This window comes from Lycium ferocissimum, chromosome 12, assembly GCF_029784015.1.
Source record: "Lycium ferocissimum isolate CSIRO_LF1 chromosome 12, AGI_CSIRO_Lferr_CH_V1, whole genome shotgun sequence".
Classification (NCBI taxonomy): Eukaryota; Viridiplantae; Streptophyta; class Magnoliopsida; order Solanales; family Solanaceae; genus Lycium; species Lycium ferocissimum.
The window spans coordinates 29,898,280-29,915,486 of record NC_081353.1 but is presented as its reverse complement, the minus strand read 5'-3'; the positions used below and the strand labels follow the sequence as shown (position 1 = coordinate 29,915,486).

Here is a 17,207-nt window from a genome sequence, read left to right as displayed (position 1 = left end):
TACTAAAGACAGAGTGATACTAAAATAATGAGATCAATCAGAACATAAAAGAAGAAAAGGATAAAGCAAAACCTCAAAGCTGTCAAACCTTTTCCATGAAATGAGAAAGAATCAAAACCCAATTTTTCCAGTGCTTGAATTCCGTAAATTTATTCATCTTTTTTCATGGTTTGGGTCATTTAATCATTCATAATCATCTACTATATCATAATACCCTCATCACAACTCATCATTACATATATATAATTAATATAACCCTTCCAAGTAGATATACTAAATTAAGTAAAACAGAAAAAACAAAAGAATATAAATAAAAAAGATCATCATAAAGAAGAAAATATAAAAGAAACATGAGTCCTTAGTTGCCACTGAGCATTGGCATTCCTGTTGTTAGCTTAAGCTAAGCTTACTTAAGCCAAGTCTACCTAAATACGATGTCATTCTTGGTTCTCTCTTCTTTCTTTTTTCTCTCTTTTTTTACATGATAAAAATAAAAAAAAAATAAAAAAAAGATAAAGACTAAAGACCCTTATTTTGGTAGACTTGACGGCTGATAAAAAGAGAAACCATCAGCACTATTTTCACATTTTCTTCTCCGTAGATAACGGGTCAGTGAAACAGTCAACGCCGTTAAAAGAACTCCAATGAAACTCTTAGCTCCTGTTTGGCCATAGATTTTGAAAGTTTTTTTTGTCCAAGTTTTAGAAAACATTTTAAAGAAAAAATTTCAAGTTCCAAAAATGATTTTTCAAAACTTTAACTTTTTTTCCAGATAAAATGTATCTCCAAACATAACTTTCAAAAACTATTTTTCAACGCAACATCAAAAACTTTTTTTTTTTCAGATTTCACAAAATCTATGACCAAACGCTAGCTTAAGCTTCAGAAACAGAAGTAGCGTCTTTAACGGAGGGATCAATTCCGCCGTTAGCGATCGTGTTTGACTGGACAGTCAAAGCCGACATGTTAGGAGAGGTTGGGCCACCAGCCTCGCCACCACCTCGGTTGCTGCCATTAGGGATCATGGGGTTCCTGGAGTGACACGTGGCAGTTGAGATAGCTGTAGCTAAGGATATAGGCATGAGACATAAGCCTTTTCCTTGGAGATACTGCATGGCTGATCCCATATCTTCTTCCATCAGTTTAGCTACCTGGTGCTCCGTTACCGTCATAGTGTCGTTGTTAGATGAGGATGCCGTTCCGTTACCTCTTCCCTGTATAAGGCAATAACATGAGTTTAACTTCCATAGTTGCCAGTGCAAATATTAGTATTAAGATAAGCAGGTCGGTTAAAAAACAATTCAAATAGTAATAGTTGTGGATTAATTCTCTCAGCAGACAAAACTTGGTGCTACTATAGGGTAAATTATACGAATGGTTACACAAAATAATACTCTAATGTTGTGTTATATATTACCTCCATGTTTCTTTCTTTCCAACTTCATATGACTACAGAAAATACTTTTAAAGTTTATAGTTTTAAACATGTCATAATATTCGTATAGTCAAACATTTTTTGAAATATGTGATCTTTTTTTTATGACAAGTGAACCCGCAGCTCCTATTTTTTGAGTGCGCACAAGGTAAACCCCCTCCAATGCAGGTGGATTCGAACCCCCAAGATCCCCCATTGTGTGAACATAAAAGCTTTTCATTTGAAATTGAAGTTTTCAAACGGATTTTACAAAACTAAAGAAATAAAAAAAAAAGTATTGTATAAAATGAAATAGGGATGCAAATAATTATCCGTACTTGATATTTATATCAAATCTAACAATTAAAGTTAAAGAGAAAATATATATCACCACTTAATCATGATGTAATTGACAAATATATTATTAAGATGTATACTTTTCTATTACTTGTATTGTATAAATACTGCAAATAAAATTTACTTTTTATTACTAAATATTGAGAAAGAAAAGTGGAAAGGTGTTTGGCTAGGATGGGGAAAAGGGCTATGGAAGGGGGAACATATGTAGGCACGCGTGATACTTTATGTTTTTGTCGCATTATGCTGACAGAGAATTTTGAGAGAGACATCTTATAAAGGAGAACAAGGGAGGATGGGGTATGGTTTTTTGGTTCTTTGGAAGGGGTGGGGGGCGGGGGTGCGGGGTTAGGGGGTAGACGTTTTGCGGGGGGGGTTGTTGTCTTTTCAAAATTGTACCCATGCTTTTTACAAGTAGTACACTATGCCCTTTTTCATTTCCTGTTGTTTTTCCTTTAAATGGAAAGACCAATAGGTTTAGTAATCCAGCACAAGCATTGGCTATTGTTTTAAAAAAAAAAAAGATGATTCTCTTTGACAGCTTTTTTTTTCATTTGCTTTTTCACCTTCTCTATAATTTTCATGATGAGTTTATGAACATTTTATCTTAGATCAAATATTGAGATGATGATCAAAGAAGTTTTAATTCATATTAACTAAAGTGATCATGGACTACTATTCGGTTTGATCAAGCTTTCAAATTCTGCTTATTTGAAAAAGTGTTTTTCAAGAAAATATTTTTGGAAATAGTAGTTTGGATTTGATTAATCAATTTGACAAATACTTTTTCTAATATTAGAGGAGCAATTTGCGTTTGACAAGAATCCTAAAAGTGTTTTTAGAAAAAAATTATTTTCTTCGGCTTCTGCTACTATTCAAAAGTATTACTAATCTTAAAAACTTAGAGCAAATAGTTTAACTCTCTAGAATAAGCACTTATGGTAACTTTCTAGAGGCTTGATCAAACTATTTAAGGATACCAATGTTCAGTTCTATTATCTCAAAACAATGATTACATGTGAAAACAGTGAAAATACAAGAAGGGTTAAGATAGTGTACCTCAGAGGACATATCAGCCACTAGGGGAGCAACAGCTGCAGCACCACCCAATCTACTCATACTCAGAACCTAAGTTCACACAAAAGAAAAAGCAAAAATATGAAACACTAACACCATGATATTGACCCAAAGTATAATTCTTTATAATAAAAAAAAAAACCATATTCACCAACTAATTTTAAAACATTATTTCCCATCCAAATTGTCAACAAGGAAGCATCCTTTTTCACAATATAAAAATCTCTAATAAAGAATTAAAGAAAAGGAAAAAGAGAGAGCAGTACTTTGACTTGGAGCTGGAGGAATTTGACATAGTCTATGATCTCATCCAGCATTGAAGCCTTGTCTGTCTGTCATTCCATAAAACCCAACAAACACTATCACGTTAGTATCCCATTAATTTAACACACCATTCACTTCATATCTTTCACTTAGAATAATCAGTTAAGTCAGACAATTCGCAATTTCACATTAAGTTTCTTTGTATAAATTAATTTAAAACACAAGATATTTCTAATGACAAAACACTATAAGTAAAGAACAATACTTTTTCCTAGTTTTCGGTATTTCCTTTGGGGCCGACTACTTTAAAATTCGTGTCGAAGGTCTTATTTTGAAGGTAAAACGCTAGCTCCCTACCAAAAACGATTTAATTTACAAGGCACGTATTCAAAACTTCTAATTAAAGATGAAGGAGTTTTACTTACCACTCCATCACAATCTTGATGATCATACTATCTTCCATGTCAAGTTTTGTGTTTTTTGTAGACCGAAATTGTAAAATGTTAATTAAATGAAACGTTTAAGATACAAATGTATCTTCCTCTTTATGTATGAAATTACAGACATATAGTGAATGGACGAGCCCCCGAAAACAACGTTCGACTTGCATAGTTTGAACCAATATTATTATGACTAAGACTATTATTACAGAGGCTTAACTTACATTCTTTTTGCTAAAGTATCATTAATTAGATACATATTTTAACCTTAATTTCTTATTTAACCATAGTAAATCGTATAATTTGATATAAACACCGAATGTGAATAAATTTTATCGATATTAGTACAAAATTATTTAAGCTTAAAGAATAATTTGTGCTATAGTAATATGAATACACGTTACACAAATGTTGAAATTAGATTTAAATGCGGTAACTATCAGCAGGATTACGATCCCCGTGAGAATCTCTTTTTCAGTTTCATTTTCAAGTACGCACGGAAAAAAATACACATTTAATTTAACTCCTAATATTCTTCTCACACTCTGAAGTCTACAAAACCATCTACTCGCCCTATTCTCTCGACACGTGTCCAGGTGAAGATTATGATATCCATTAATCACATGGGACGACAAATTAAGTAGAGTTAAGACCCAGAGCAGTTACAATATATAATATGATTAATTTTCCAATTAATGGAACTAATGATAATTTAATCAAAGTAAAGATCAGATAATTAATGATTAAAAATTAATAATTATAATAATTAATTTTAAGGCTTAATAGCACTATCAGTCCCTCTATTGTTGTAAATTTTGATTTTAGTCCTTATGATATCTGACTAAGCATAGCAAACATCTAATTAATTTAATTGTGCACTTTTGATCATTTTACTTGTGAATATTCACAAATTTAGTATAATTATTAACCGTTTCATCACTTCATTACTCATATATTATGTTATTTTTTGAATTGTTACTTCATATTAATTTGACGGTTATATAGTTTTATAAATAGTTTAATATACTCCTTCCAGTGCAAAATAAGTGTTTACCCAGCCTTTTGCACACTCCTTAAGAATGACACCCAGAAAAGAAGAAGGTATTTTGACTAAACCGTCTTAATTAAATACTACTTAATTAATATAATTTCTTGATCACATAAAAACTCACTCATCTAAATATGGGTAAATTTGAAAGAAAATAATTAATTCTTTCTTGATTATGTAAGTGGACACTTATTTTGAACAAAAAATAAATAGGCTAAGTGGACACTTATTACAAATCGGAGGGAGTAACATAAAAACACATACACTAATTAAATAAAGGTCAAATATGCTAAGTCATTTATCACAAAGACTTAAAGCACAATTTACTAACAACTTAGGGATCAATAAAAAGTTACTATCCCTAATTTTAATTTACTGGAAATGGTGTAAAAATTTACCTTATTGGCATTGGGTACAAGTTCCTGCAAAGCCTTCATTCTCTCAGCAATTCTCTCTCTACGTAACTGCCCACCATCATTTTCATATTGCAACAGAAAAACAAAACAGAAACCCATAAAATACGGAACATCAGCAAAAAACTGTAACTCAATTCCAAAAACAGAAAGGGGTAAAACTGTAATTTAACATACTCTTTCAGCAATACTGTGTGGATCAGTAGCTTGTCCTCTACGAGCTCTAACTCTTTGTTGCTTTGGCTGCGCCGCCGCTGTACCGCCGCCAGCTGAACCACTCGACGCTGCCGCTGCCGCCACCGCCGGAGCTCCAAAACTCTGTGATTGCATCGATGCGCCCTATAATTTTTTAAAAAAATTGTACGTATGAATTATCGTTAAATAGTTTACTCCTGATTTATATGGCACAGTTGAAATTTCGATATTTCTAAATTTTGATGGTGAACTATAGAAACTTTATTTATTTTTTTAATATAAAATCTATATATTTAAAAATTACGTAAAAAAATACGATAAATTACAAGAATTAACAACTCAAAATATTTGAAAGACATGAAAAAAAATTACAATCAAAGAAAAACTCACTGGATTCTGAAAATTCGGAAAATGCTACATAGATTGGGACAGAGGAAGTATCACTCAAATACGAGTTTGTATATAGGTTGAACGCACACAGAGACACCTAAAATTGACACGATTTTTTGTTTTGACAGCTGAACTTAAGAGTGTTCAAATGATAAATCGTGTCAACTTTACAATACATTTTATGGCATGTAAAATGTGTAACGGACCTGAGGATGATGAAAGTGTTGAGTTTGATTGGACGTTTGACCAAGAGATCCAGTAAATCCATTGAAAAGAGCTTGAACGGAACTGTCATTACCCTGTATTTAATGACATAATAATTAATCGTTAATAATTGCAGAAAAAGTGTACCTTCCTCAATCTGAAGCTATATTAAAGTAGATCAATTCAACATGTTAAAATTAAAATTTAGATATTTAAAAATTATATATATGAAAAATACTATTATAAGTTAGCAAACATCTCATGTTAATATGATTTAAAAAAAAAAATGATGAGAAAACTATATAAATTGATGTCAAAATTCATACAGTTTAAATCTCGATAAGCGAAAATTCTCACATAAATTGAGACAGTGAAAGAGAGTAACAACTACTTCCTTTATCTCAATTTATGTGATATTTTTTACTTTTTTGGATTCAAGTTTCATGAACTTTGATAATATTTTAAGATATATTCTTTCATCAAATTAATATGCGAAAAATTTAGCTGGTTTATTCAGTAACCGAATTATCTTAGTAACCGAAAAAAAGTATCAGAGAGGAGTAATAATTAGGATAATTTTTACAGTAAAAGTTAAAACTATTCATAAATATGATTGAATTTATGACGGGAGTAAAAAAAACTGAAACTCACCGGATTAGCAACGCCGTCGTTTTGTTCACCATTATTACCGAGACTTAAAGGCAGAGAAAGCAGTCCATTATCACCAGAGCCGGTTCCATTAGACCTAAGTCCATTTCCGGCGAGTGTTCTCGAAAGCAAAAGCTGCTGCTGCTGCTGTTACAATTCTTCTCACGTTAATATGATGAAAAAAATTATATAAATTGATGTATTTTTTCGCCAAATTGACATCAGCGAAGTTATAACTTATAGCACATTTCGTATAGTTTTCAAATATATAAATTAACTTTAGAAAAATAAAATATCACATAAATTGAGACAGAGGAAGTAAAACTTAAAGCTAGTCATAAATATGATTGAATTTATGACGGGAAAAAAAAAACTGAAAACTCACCGGATTTGCAACGCCGTCGTTTCGGTCGCCATTATTTCCGGCGAGTGTTCTAGAAAGAAAAAGTTGCTGCTGTAGCAAAAGTGCTTTAGCAGTAGCTGCAGCGCCACCACTGATCTGGTGTTGACGTAGCTTAGAAGCAAGTAAAGAAGAAGCCTGTTCGTCGTAATGAAACGGCGGCTGAAGTGATGGTTGTTGATCATCGACGGAGCTAGGGTTATGCTGCGGCTGCGGCTGCGGCGGCGGCGGCGGCGGGGAAGAGAGGTTGTTGTGGTGGTCCCATGACCAAGGAGAAGAAGAAGGAACTGAAGAGAGAATTTGTTCCAGGAAATCATCATTAGACGACGTCGGATCGAAGATGACGTCTTGAAGTGACTGTTGTTGTTGTTGACTTAGAAGTGAATTCATGGCTTGCATTTTTTTTTTTTTTTTTTTTGTCCTCTGCAAAACAAAATGGTTTCATTAAAATCATATAAAACACAAAATTAAATGAAACTTTGTAAGAGTTTTTTTTTTTTTTCAGTTGTGTATACCTGAGATTTTTGCAGTGATTTGAAGACAGAAAGGGAAAAAGAGAACTACTTTTTCCGTTATTTTGTTTTCTTTGAGTAGCTTTTGTGTGGAAGTTTGGTTCAGTTTTAGAAAGAGATGATTCTAATAAGGAGAAGAGAGAAAGATTGAAGAAAAATGAATGAATTCAGAGGTTATGGTTTTGGAATGTTGTTTATATAGGTCTCGTTTATATGTGTTGATCTCCAACTCCACCCCCTTTCCCCCTTGCCTTTTTATTTCTCCTACTACATATTTTTTTTTTTTGCCTACTACTTTAATTAGGATGAAAGAAAATATTTAAAGAAAAAAACTCAACTTGTATAAAGTGGTTTGATTTGGTTATTAGTGTTGGTTTATGAAAAAAACCGTGTCACCCATCCTCGCAAGTCAAAAACACTGATCTGGGAAGGGTCATTTTGAGAAAAAGAGACAAAAAAACTCGAGACAAACGACCTGGCGGTTTGTTACATTATCTACACTTAAACAAACATTCGTTCTCGAACGATTAAAAAAAAAAAAGGTACCCGAACGGTCCAAAGGATGAGGGTATCTACTCTGCATGTTCGATTCGGTCTCCCAAATAGCCTCCTCTACCTGACGATGCCTCCATTGAAGTTTCACCGAATCTATTTCTTTTGATCTCAACTTATGAATCTGCCTATTCAAAATTGCTACCGACTACTCCTCAAATGCCTGATTTTGATCAAGTAACACTGAATCCCAATTAAGCACATATGAACCATCGGAATGGTACTTCTTCAACAAATATATATTTAGTATTATAATGATTCAATTTCATTTGAACTAACTATCAATGAGCCCGTTTGGATTGGCTTATAAGTTCTTATAAAGTTTTTTTTTTGAGTGTTTGGTAAGCGACAAAGTTATTTTGTCTTAAAATAAAATACCAAAAAAAATAATTAGTAAGTTGGGCATTTATCTAAAAAAGCGAACATTTATAAAAAAAAAAAAAAAAGTTGGGTTACCCCAACTTATTTTTGCTTAAAATAAGCCTGTCCAAACAGGCTCAATATTTTATAAATTATGTCACTAGTATCAAGTTCCTCAAAATTTAATTTCAAAGCATTAACTATTTTTCATTGAGATTACTTTGCACGTCATTATTTGAAGAACACTTATTTGAAGCACAAACTTCTGCACTTCGTCTATGAAATCATATTCCCTTACCACGCATCATTTCATCACCTCAAGCGACAAATTGATAACTATGTTATTAAGAAATTACTACTATCAAATTGCAGTATCACAAGTTCAAATTATAATTGTTAATTGTCATTCGTTTCTATTTCACACTAAGGTAGTTTCAACAAATTGGAGCTATTTTAAAACGTACTTGCAATGAATCAGATTATCGCCACATGCTAGTTACAGTAAGTTTTTACTAATTTATAATTTAGCTCCAATTTATTATATCCAACAATTAGAGTTACTTTTTAAAAAAGTGAAGTTATCATTTTAAAAATATTTTCAGACGTATATAAGGACTACGGTATAAAAGGGTAAATTTGGAGAGGAATTGATTTTCAAGTCACTGTAAAATCAGGATAAATTTGGTCGGCCAGTTTCATCAAAGAAAAAATTAACCTTTTTTAACCCCACCTAAACGTCACACGTTTTTTTAACCATACTCTTTTTGGCCAAATTATTTTTTCCTACACTTTCGCCAAATTAGTTATTTCTCCCGTTTTAACTATCTTTAGTTCTGTAAAAGACAATTACGTCTTAGAGTTACTTCAAAATAAATACAAGAAACATAAATAAATTAACTATGTAAAAGTTATTGAAAAAATGAGTTATTGCCATTTTTTAATTTTATTTTATAGGCACAGCGGATTATACGGTAGTTCATGTACATAAGATCAATTATAAGTGAGATAATTGGATTATGCATTTTATGTGCTTGGAGTGGGTGTAGTGAGAAGGGCAGCCTTAATCCAAATGGGAGGGTCTATTATGGTAGGTAACAGTGTCAAATGGGTCGATTGGACTGAATTTGAAAGGATTAAAGCAGGCTTAGTAAAAAAATGACCCGCCCAAAAAATTATGAGCTAAATAATGGGTTATAACGTAGTGTAGGCTTAAGCTGATGCAAATCGGAATAGGAGGGTCCATTATGGTAGGTAAGGGTATCAAATGGGTCGATTGGACTGAATTTGAAAGGATTAAAGTAAGCCTAGTAAAAAAATGACCTGCCAAAAATTATGAGCTAAATAATGGGTACTCTTACTGTAGGTTTTAATTTCCTTGTTTGTTTTCTTGTAATCTATTTAAGTACCTAATAATTTTTTTTTATTTTTTATTATTATGACTATCTAGTAAAATATTCTGACCAAGTTTTTCATGAATTAATTTGGGCTACATATCAGTCGAATTTTTACACAAGACATTAGACGAAACATAGTTGAATTAACAAATAGGCGGGTCATATTTTCATGAATTAATTTTGTCACCGCTAATAGTAGGTCATTTCTCTAACCTTTATAAGACACACTTTTTGTCTTCTTCTCAATACAATTGTGATTGTTTTAGAGCGTAAAACATCAGTGTGTGGTAGCTATTTTATTGACTCCGCTATTTTGGAAAAAAAAAATGGTTATAGGAGGAAGGTAGAACTACACCTAGTTCCAAGTCAGTCTTGTCACGATCCAATTCGTGAATCGTGATGGCATCTACATTGTCCCCCCCAAGTAGGCGAACCATTCCCAAATCATTTTAGTCATTTATAAGAATTATGCGGAAATAAACAATGATTTAGCTAACAGATTCAAATCATATAAATAATAAGTGCGGAAGTAATAATAACCTTAGAATCTGGTCTGAACTAGTACAAGAGCTACTATTACATAGATACAAGTGTGATAGGAGATACAAATCTCAAAATATCAATACTCTCTCAAGAATACAGAGTAGATAGTTAAATACAAAGGAAGAGTCTCCGGGTTGCGGATCTAGCCCAAATGGTCACCCTAGAATCTCTGTCAGGTAGATGCAGATCACTCTCGAGGACAGGAACTGGAACTAGTAACAAACTTTACACTCAACAGAAGAGTACAACAAGAGTAGCTTCAGTACAAACAACAAGTACTGCGAGGTATCATAGGCCGACAATAATAATTCACATATATGAAGAAAGAAATCAACAAGTAGGCAAATAAACAATCAAGAACAATCACGAATCACATTATCCCAATATGTCAAGAGCTTCCACATACACATACGTCTTACAGGAACTCGTCTTACAAATCAGAAGCCTAGATGAAGCTTCTCAACAATCTCAAATCAATAATCACAAATCTAAGTCCTGAACCTAAGTGGAGTCACTAATCCATAATCAAGTCCAGTCAATAATTAGATCTATACCATAACAATAGTACAAATAAACCATGCCAGATCAGAAATACGGAACCAAATGATAATATAGGATGAAATGTAATGATGTGCAATGCACTGGCCAAATACCATGTACACATATGCTAAAGGCATTGTTCGTACAATAGTCATGACCCGTGGGGGACCCATGGTGTCTATGTACCACTTGCAACCGGAACAGACCGCGGACCACGAGTACCCATTAGGTTACATCCTCACCCCCTGTCGGATGTACCTATATATATATATATATATATATATATATATATATATATATATATATATATATATATATATATATATATATATATATATATATTTGTAAACAAAATGAATCTCGAATATGGTTCAAGTCTAGAAACCCAATCTGAAGCATCACTCAAATATAAGCATGATCAATCAATGAAATCAAATGCCAATGAAGTACAGGTCACAAAACCAAAAGCCATAACAAGACTTAGAAAAATCAGCTCAACTATGGAATGAATTATACAAACCATCTCAATCAACATAATGAGTATATATCAATCCCTTCCTTCCAATTATGACAAATACACCTCATGACTAGGTCTTGTGTCACCAATATATTCCATTTTCTCATGTATCATCTTCAGTATCAAGTCATAATTCAGTATCAAGTCATAATTCAGAATCAATATACAGGGGAAATGCGAATATATGTCATGCATGATATCATCATCAATAGTAAATCATAATTAAGATTTCAACCGTGTATTATCATAAGTATACATCACGATTCAATCCTAATCTTATTAGCCTTCCTTTCTCTGACGATAAACGACACAACAAGAGAGAAATGAATGCAAACACGTATCACTACACAACAAATAAGGCAACAAGCCTAAACACAATAACAGGGCGACAAGCCACAATCAACGGCAACCAACCTAATAGAATTTCATCCCAACTCCATACCGGAAGGCGTAGCATGCTTTCCCCATCAATACCTAACTCCCACATATGTTTCACTAATTGGAGTCTAACCGAATGGTAAGCTGTAACTTACCTAGTAGCCGAGCAAAAGCCACTAACAATCACACTTTTGCCTTTCCCTTTTGTAGCGCCTCCAAATACTCACAGTCTATTCATAATCGAGTTCTAAATCAGAAATGAGGAAGAACAACACCCATAGTGCTATACTTAACTTTCGAATCAAATTCAACTATGGAGAAATGGAAAAATGCCCACAAGGTTAAAATAGGTATTTTGAAAGTGAAACATGTAACTCAACATTCTAGGAGTTCAATGCTATCAATCATTTACTAAAGTAACTCAAGAATGGGTCATTCCGTTATTTAAGTGAAAAAACCCCAACTTGGGTATAAACCCTAACTTTTCGACATTCAATTTCATCAACATTAATGGAAGATTCAAGCTTGTTACTTATTATCTCATCAAATTCCATGCTTTAAAGAATTTATATCCACTAACCAATCCCATGTTGAAATACTAAAACTCCAATAGTGTAGAAACCATTAAACCCATCTTTATTGCTTAAGTTCTACAGACTCCTAGCATGGGTTAAATCTTATGAAAGATAAAGGATGAAGGCTAAGGTTAGGAGACTTACCCACAAAAACAAAACAGCCTTAAAAACACATCAAATCGCCTACAAAGTTGCTTAGGATCAATAAATGAAGTGATAGAAAAGAAGGGTTTTAACTAAGGCATTAAATAGGATTCTGTCAGTGTCATCCGCCATAGCAGCCACGAGTCCGCCACAGCGGGCCCGCCACAGCGGTCACACCTTTTCCATCGCAAGTCCGCCACAGTAGATCCCCGTCCGCTATGGCGACTCAACACAAGTTCCACTAGCCCGCTATAGCAGCTGGTCCTCCGCCACGGCGAGACCGCTACCTCAAGCCTGGTGCCTCTATGGCGGACATCAGACACCAGCAACTTTCTGTTTTTTCACAATCCAAATCTTGAAATCCAACAATCACTGGAGACCTCCCAGATACAATCAAACATGCATTCAAACACAAAAATACGATATGGATTCACTCGCGGTCTTGAAATTTTCAACGAAGGTCTCTTTGATAGGGTCAACACCCAATGGCCGAATACTAACTTTCCAATCAATGACCTAAAACGCTTTCAAGTGCCTCAGGAATCGAACCGCACCAAGTCACAATCTATCATCCGGACCTCTCGGAATCGACGATTTTTGAAAAAGGTCTGTTCACTCAAAGGTCAACTATGCCAAACGTTTTTCACTTTAAGGCTCCATCTCACAAAAGTCATCATAAATCTCGCTCGATCATCTTGGAAATCATACTAGCCATCCTCGCCGGTCAAAACGTACTAGCAAGGCTCGGGGAAGGGTCGACGAGGGTACATGAGTCAAAGGTGCAATAACGAGCAAACGGATCGTTACAAGTCTAGTATGGCTCAAATAGGTACACCAATCTACTTATATTGATGTTGTATCATAACCTTCAATTGGGGGATTTTTTATGTTAGAATTCTTATAAAAGTATCAAAGAAGAATCAAAACTATGAAGCATTTGTTTTGTTTAGGACTGAATTTTCCATTGGACAAAATAACAGTACACATAAACAAGGGCGGATGTAGGCTACTAAGGCTTCATTTGTTTTTATTAAGATTAAGACGTCTGAATCTAAATGCACATCTGAAAGACTAAAATGTTGTCTCTAGATCTGAACACTGAATGATTAAAACTGTTTGTTCTTTAACATTTGAATTGCATAAAGTTTGTTGGTCTATTTAGAGAATGTAAAAGAGTTAATTTAATTTTTTGGTTTTAATCCAAGAATTCCATGTTTTAGGAGACACAAAATATGTTGTCATGAATGGCCAGAACATTTTTTTATTATTAATTTTTCACTTTATGGAATCAGCTCTTCAATGCATTATCTTTTAAAGACCATTGAAACTAAAAAGTGGTTAGAAATAAAATACTCCTTTTAGTTCGATGCTAACTGCCCGACCTAACTATTATTCTCCAAAAAGAAAGAAAATACTATCTACCATTTAAACTAAAAAAAAAAATAATTAAAAAAATACTATCTACCAAAAAGGAATGAGTAAGTTCAGAATTCGAAATTGCCTATATAATTAGACATTGATTTTTACTTTTAATTAAGTTCTTAGATTTAAAAAGTACTTATAAAATTACAAACTACTTATTTGAAAAATCAGTTGACTTTTCAAATAAAGAGTATCACCACTTTCAATCTTAGTAGTAATAATAATAATATTAACTTAGGAACTTTTTGTAGGGATCTAGTGTTGTCCTTCTGTATTCGAAAATATATTCTACAAAGATACACTAAACAAAATTACAAATAGAGAAGAAGCAGAATTAACGATGAACAATCCGAGCCCACTGAACTCACAGTGTATCCTTAAGGAACTTAATCCCCCCAAACCTCCAATGTTATGGATTATTTCCTCCCAGGATAGAATGGATTATCGTCACTGGTGTAGCAGTACCTCAAACGTCGACACACTTAGAAATTTTTTGTTTTGTGCAGAAAGTATTATGCAGAAAGAAGAGGAAGTGCAGAAACTCTCATAAGGAAAAAAATCTATGGAATAGTCAGTATTTATAGCCTGAAGGTTGAGCCCAGTCCGAAGAGATGCAACTCTTCCAGGTGACTTTCCGAGAAAATGGTTGTTTATGTAAAACGGCTATGTCTGAAAAATTAATGGGAAAATTAAAACGGAGAGAAAATTAAATTACCGTTACAAAACGGAAAATTAATATCAACGAAATAAATTTGGTCTAAAAAATATATCAATCAAATCATTTGACCAAAGCCAAAGCTAAAGCTGAAGCAGAGCCAAGCGGCGACGACTGCGTGAGGGGAGACTCTCTTCTCAACTCTTTATGAGCTAGAAGAAGTGCTTTTACATAAAAGCACACTAGTATTACTTTCCCCTACCAATGAGGGATAAAATTCCTTTGTAAAAAGGAATTTTCGGCATTTCGCTCCATTTTTTTTTTTTTTTTTTTTTTGCACTTCTCTCCATTTTGAATTCTTTCATTTCCCATTCACACTTTATCCAAAAACCCAACATCTAGTAGCTCAGTTGGTTGGCTACCTGAACTTTCACCTTGTTGGTGAGAGTTCGAAGCCCCACGTTATAATCTCCTTCCCCTATGTAATAAAAAAAAATATAACTACAACAAATGTGTGTGCCCGCGTGATTGGTAGGGAGCTAGATTGAAGTTGTACTTACAGCGACAGATCAACTAGTGGGTTGACCATGCGTTCGGCAGAACTCGATACTTTGACTTTCAACCTTATATGAATGCGGAAATTAAAACAATCATGAATATAAGAATTACATAAGCATTTCATAACTCATTCTCTTAACTCAACATTTTTAGCGTCTAAATTTATATTGAATAGAGATGGCATCCTTCTTGGGCGAGATTTAGGGTTGGCAAAATTATCTCATGCATTAAAACATGACCTGCCCAATACATTCAAATATGGGCAGGTTAGTAACGACGCGTTCATTTATTAGCTCAACTCATTTTGATCTGCGCAATTTAATCCATCTAAAAGTTGAGCTGATTTGAGCTAAATATATAATTTAAATTAACTCACGAGAACACTTGTCAATTTTTTTTTTTGTGTTTGATATGATATGTGTATCCATAGTAAAGGGAATTTTTTTTTATTAGATAATTAAATAAATTCTAAGAAAACGTAAAAAGAAACTAAAACTACGAAAGGGGTCGTTTGGTACACGGGATAAGATGGGATATCGAAGGATAAAGTCTGGGATTAAATTTATACTGCATTTGTTTGACAGTATAAATTTATTATGGGATAAATTTATACTGTAAACCTAACACAGTATAAATTTAATCTCAGACTTAATCCTGTATATCCTTCTTTATCCCATCAAACTTGGGATTATTTTATCCCACCTCCTACGTGGGATAAATTAGTTCAAAGATTATAATCCCAAGAAAATTTAATATGCAAACCAAATGACTCCTTTAAGAGTTAAGTAAGTTGGGCAGTGACCCACTATTTTGCCCATCTTGACTCAGCCAATTCAAATTATTTACCTGTCCATTTTGACTCGTTAAAATTAGACTCAACCCGCCCATATAATTCCACCAGTCAAGACTACTAACAAAAAGATGTACAAGACATGCATGGCTTGTCACATGAGCATCACATCATTGTATCTATACAGAAGACAAACAACTAATAAGATTGTTCTGAATCAGATTATTCTAGTCATATCTAATATAATTCATGAAATGAACTAGCTCAATATTAAGAGTATCTTCTTCTCATACGTCAAGCTTTTGATATATATGATTCGTTTTGTCTTTGAAGATCTCAGTGTTGATACGTACAATGAATATGGCTCTTATATATGTACACAGACATCAAGTAAGTAACATGTAATACTGAATTAAGGAATTGTGATTTTGTGTTGGTTGTTAAGGCAATATTGTGTTACTTATTTAGATTACAACGTACGACTATTTTATTCATAAGTTATGGTTCTTTTGTCTGCCTTCCTGCAAACAGATTTTCAATCTTATAAATGGCAGCTGGAATTCCAAACCCCAATTTACAAACAAACAAACAAACAAAAAAAATAAAAATAAAATTGGGGCAGGTTGTGAGTTGGTTGATAAGCGTCATCCGAAAGCTTGAACGGTTGAGAAAGATTATACTTTTATTATTTTGTTTTATCTTTAACACCCTTCAATCACATATGTAGGCTTGATTCCTTTTTATGAGTTAAGTATGTATTGGGTAAAAGATGACACCGGGGGAGATGGAACATCCTGAGACCACAACGACTCGGGGATATATTACAGCCGTCTCCCATTTCTGTCAAATCCCTTCACATCCACCCACTCCAGTCAGAGCGCCATAATGCACATGGGCATGGTGACGTCCTCACAATCTTGTCATCACGACTTGTAGGGTAGGATAGCCTAGTTCAGGCCTATATAAACAAAAGGTTGGGGAAGAAAGAGGGCAAGATCTGAGAATTCCCCCACCACATTGTAATAGTAACACGAGAGTATTAATAGGGAGATTCATGGGAGTTGGTCCGCGGACACTCTCGAGATCATCTGCTTCACACACATATTCTTGTAAACATATACTCTTGTAGACATCACTCGATTCTTAAGAGAACGGGATATATACAGAATCATTACTTTCAGATCATTTTTATCTGTTTTGATCATATTTTATTATTTATGTTGTCCAAAAAACTATATAACGATCTAAACTTCTCCGAACCGGGCTCGTAAAAGGAACTCTCGAGGTAGATACGTTCCACTTGTCTTCAAACCCTTAGAAAACAAATCTCTAATTGATTTTTTGGTTAAACCCGATTTCACCGGAAAACAAAGTACATAAAAACTCTTTGTGATAATAGACTTGGGACCTTTGCTTA

At 33.6% G+C, this 17,207-nt stretch overlaps 1 protein-coding gene across 1 annotated transcript; it reads right to left on the bottom strand.

The window, feature by feature from the left end:
- Nucleotides 1-307: 307 nt before the first annotated feature.
- On the bottom strand, nucleotides 308-7,609 carry LOC132039621 (bHLH transcription factor RHL1-like). The gene is made up of 9 exons (XM_059430119.1): nucleotides 7,366-7,609; nucleotides 6,887-7,271; nucleotides 6,454-6,573; nucleotides 5,805-5,897; nucleotides 5,191-5,352; nucleotides 4,999-5,064; nucleotides 3,115-3,180; nucleotides 2,831-2,899; nucleotides 308-1,214 (listed from the first exon to the last, which is right to left on the bottom strand). The coding sequence occupies exons 2-9, from the start codon at nucleotides 7,247-7,249 to the stop codon at nucleotides 876-878; spliced, it is 1,278 nt and encodes a 425-aa protein (XP_059286102.1). The 5' UTR covers nucleotides 7,250-7,271; nucleotides 7,366-7,609; the 3' UTR covers nucleotides 308-875.
- Between the last annotated feature and the right edge of the window lie 9,598 nt (nucleotides 7,610-17,207).

Excerpts from the sequence above, each read along its gene's own strand:
- LOC132039621 (XM_059430119.1), bottom strand. The coding sequence starts at position 7,249 with ATGCAAGCCATGAATTCACTTCTAAGTCAACAACAACAACAGTCACTT. Across the intron at positions 6,574-6,886 it reads AGCAGCAACTTTTTCTTTCT|AGAACACTCGCCGGAAATGG; the intron begins AGAACACTCGCC and ends CTTTTGCTTTCG. Across the intron at positions 2,900-3,114 it reads TCCTCCAGCTCCAAGTCAAA|GTTCTGAGTATGAGTAGATT; the intron begins GTACTGCTCTCT and ends GTGTGAACTTAG.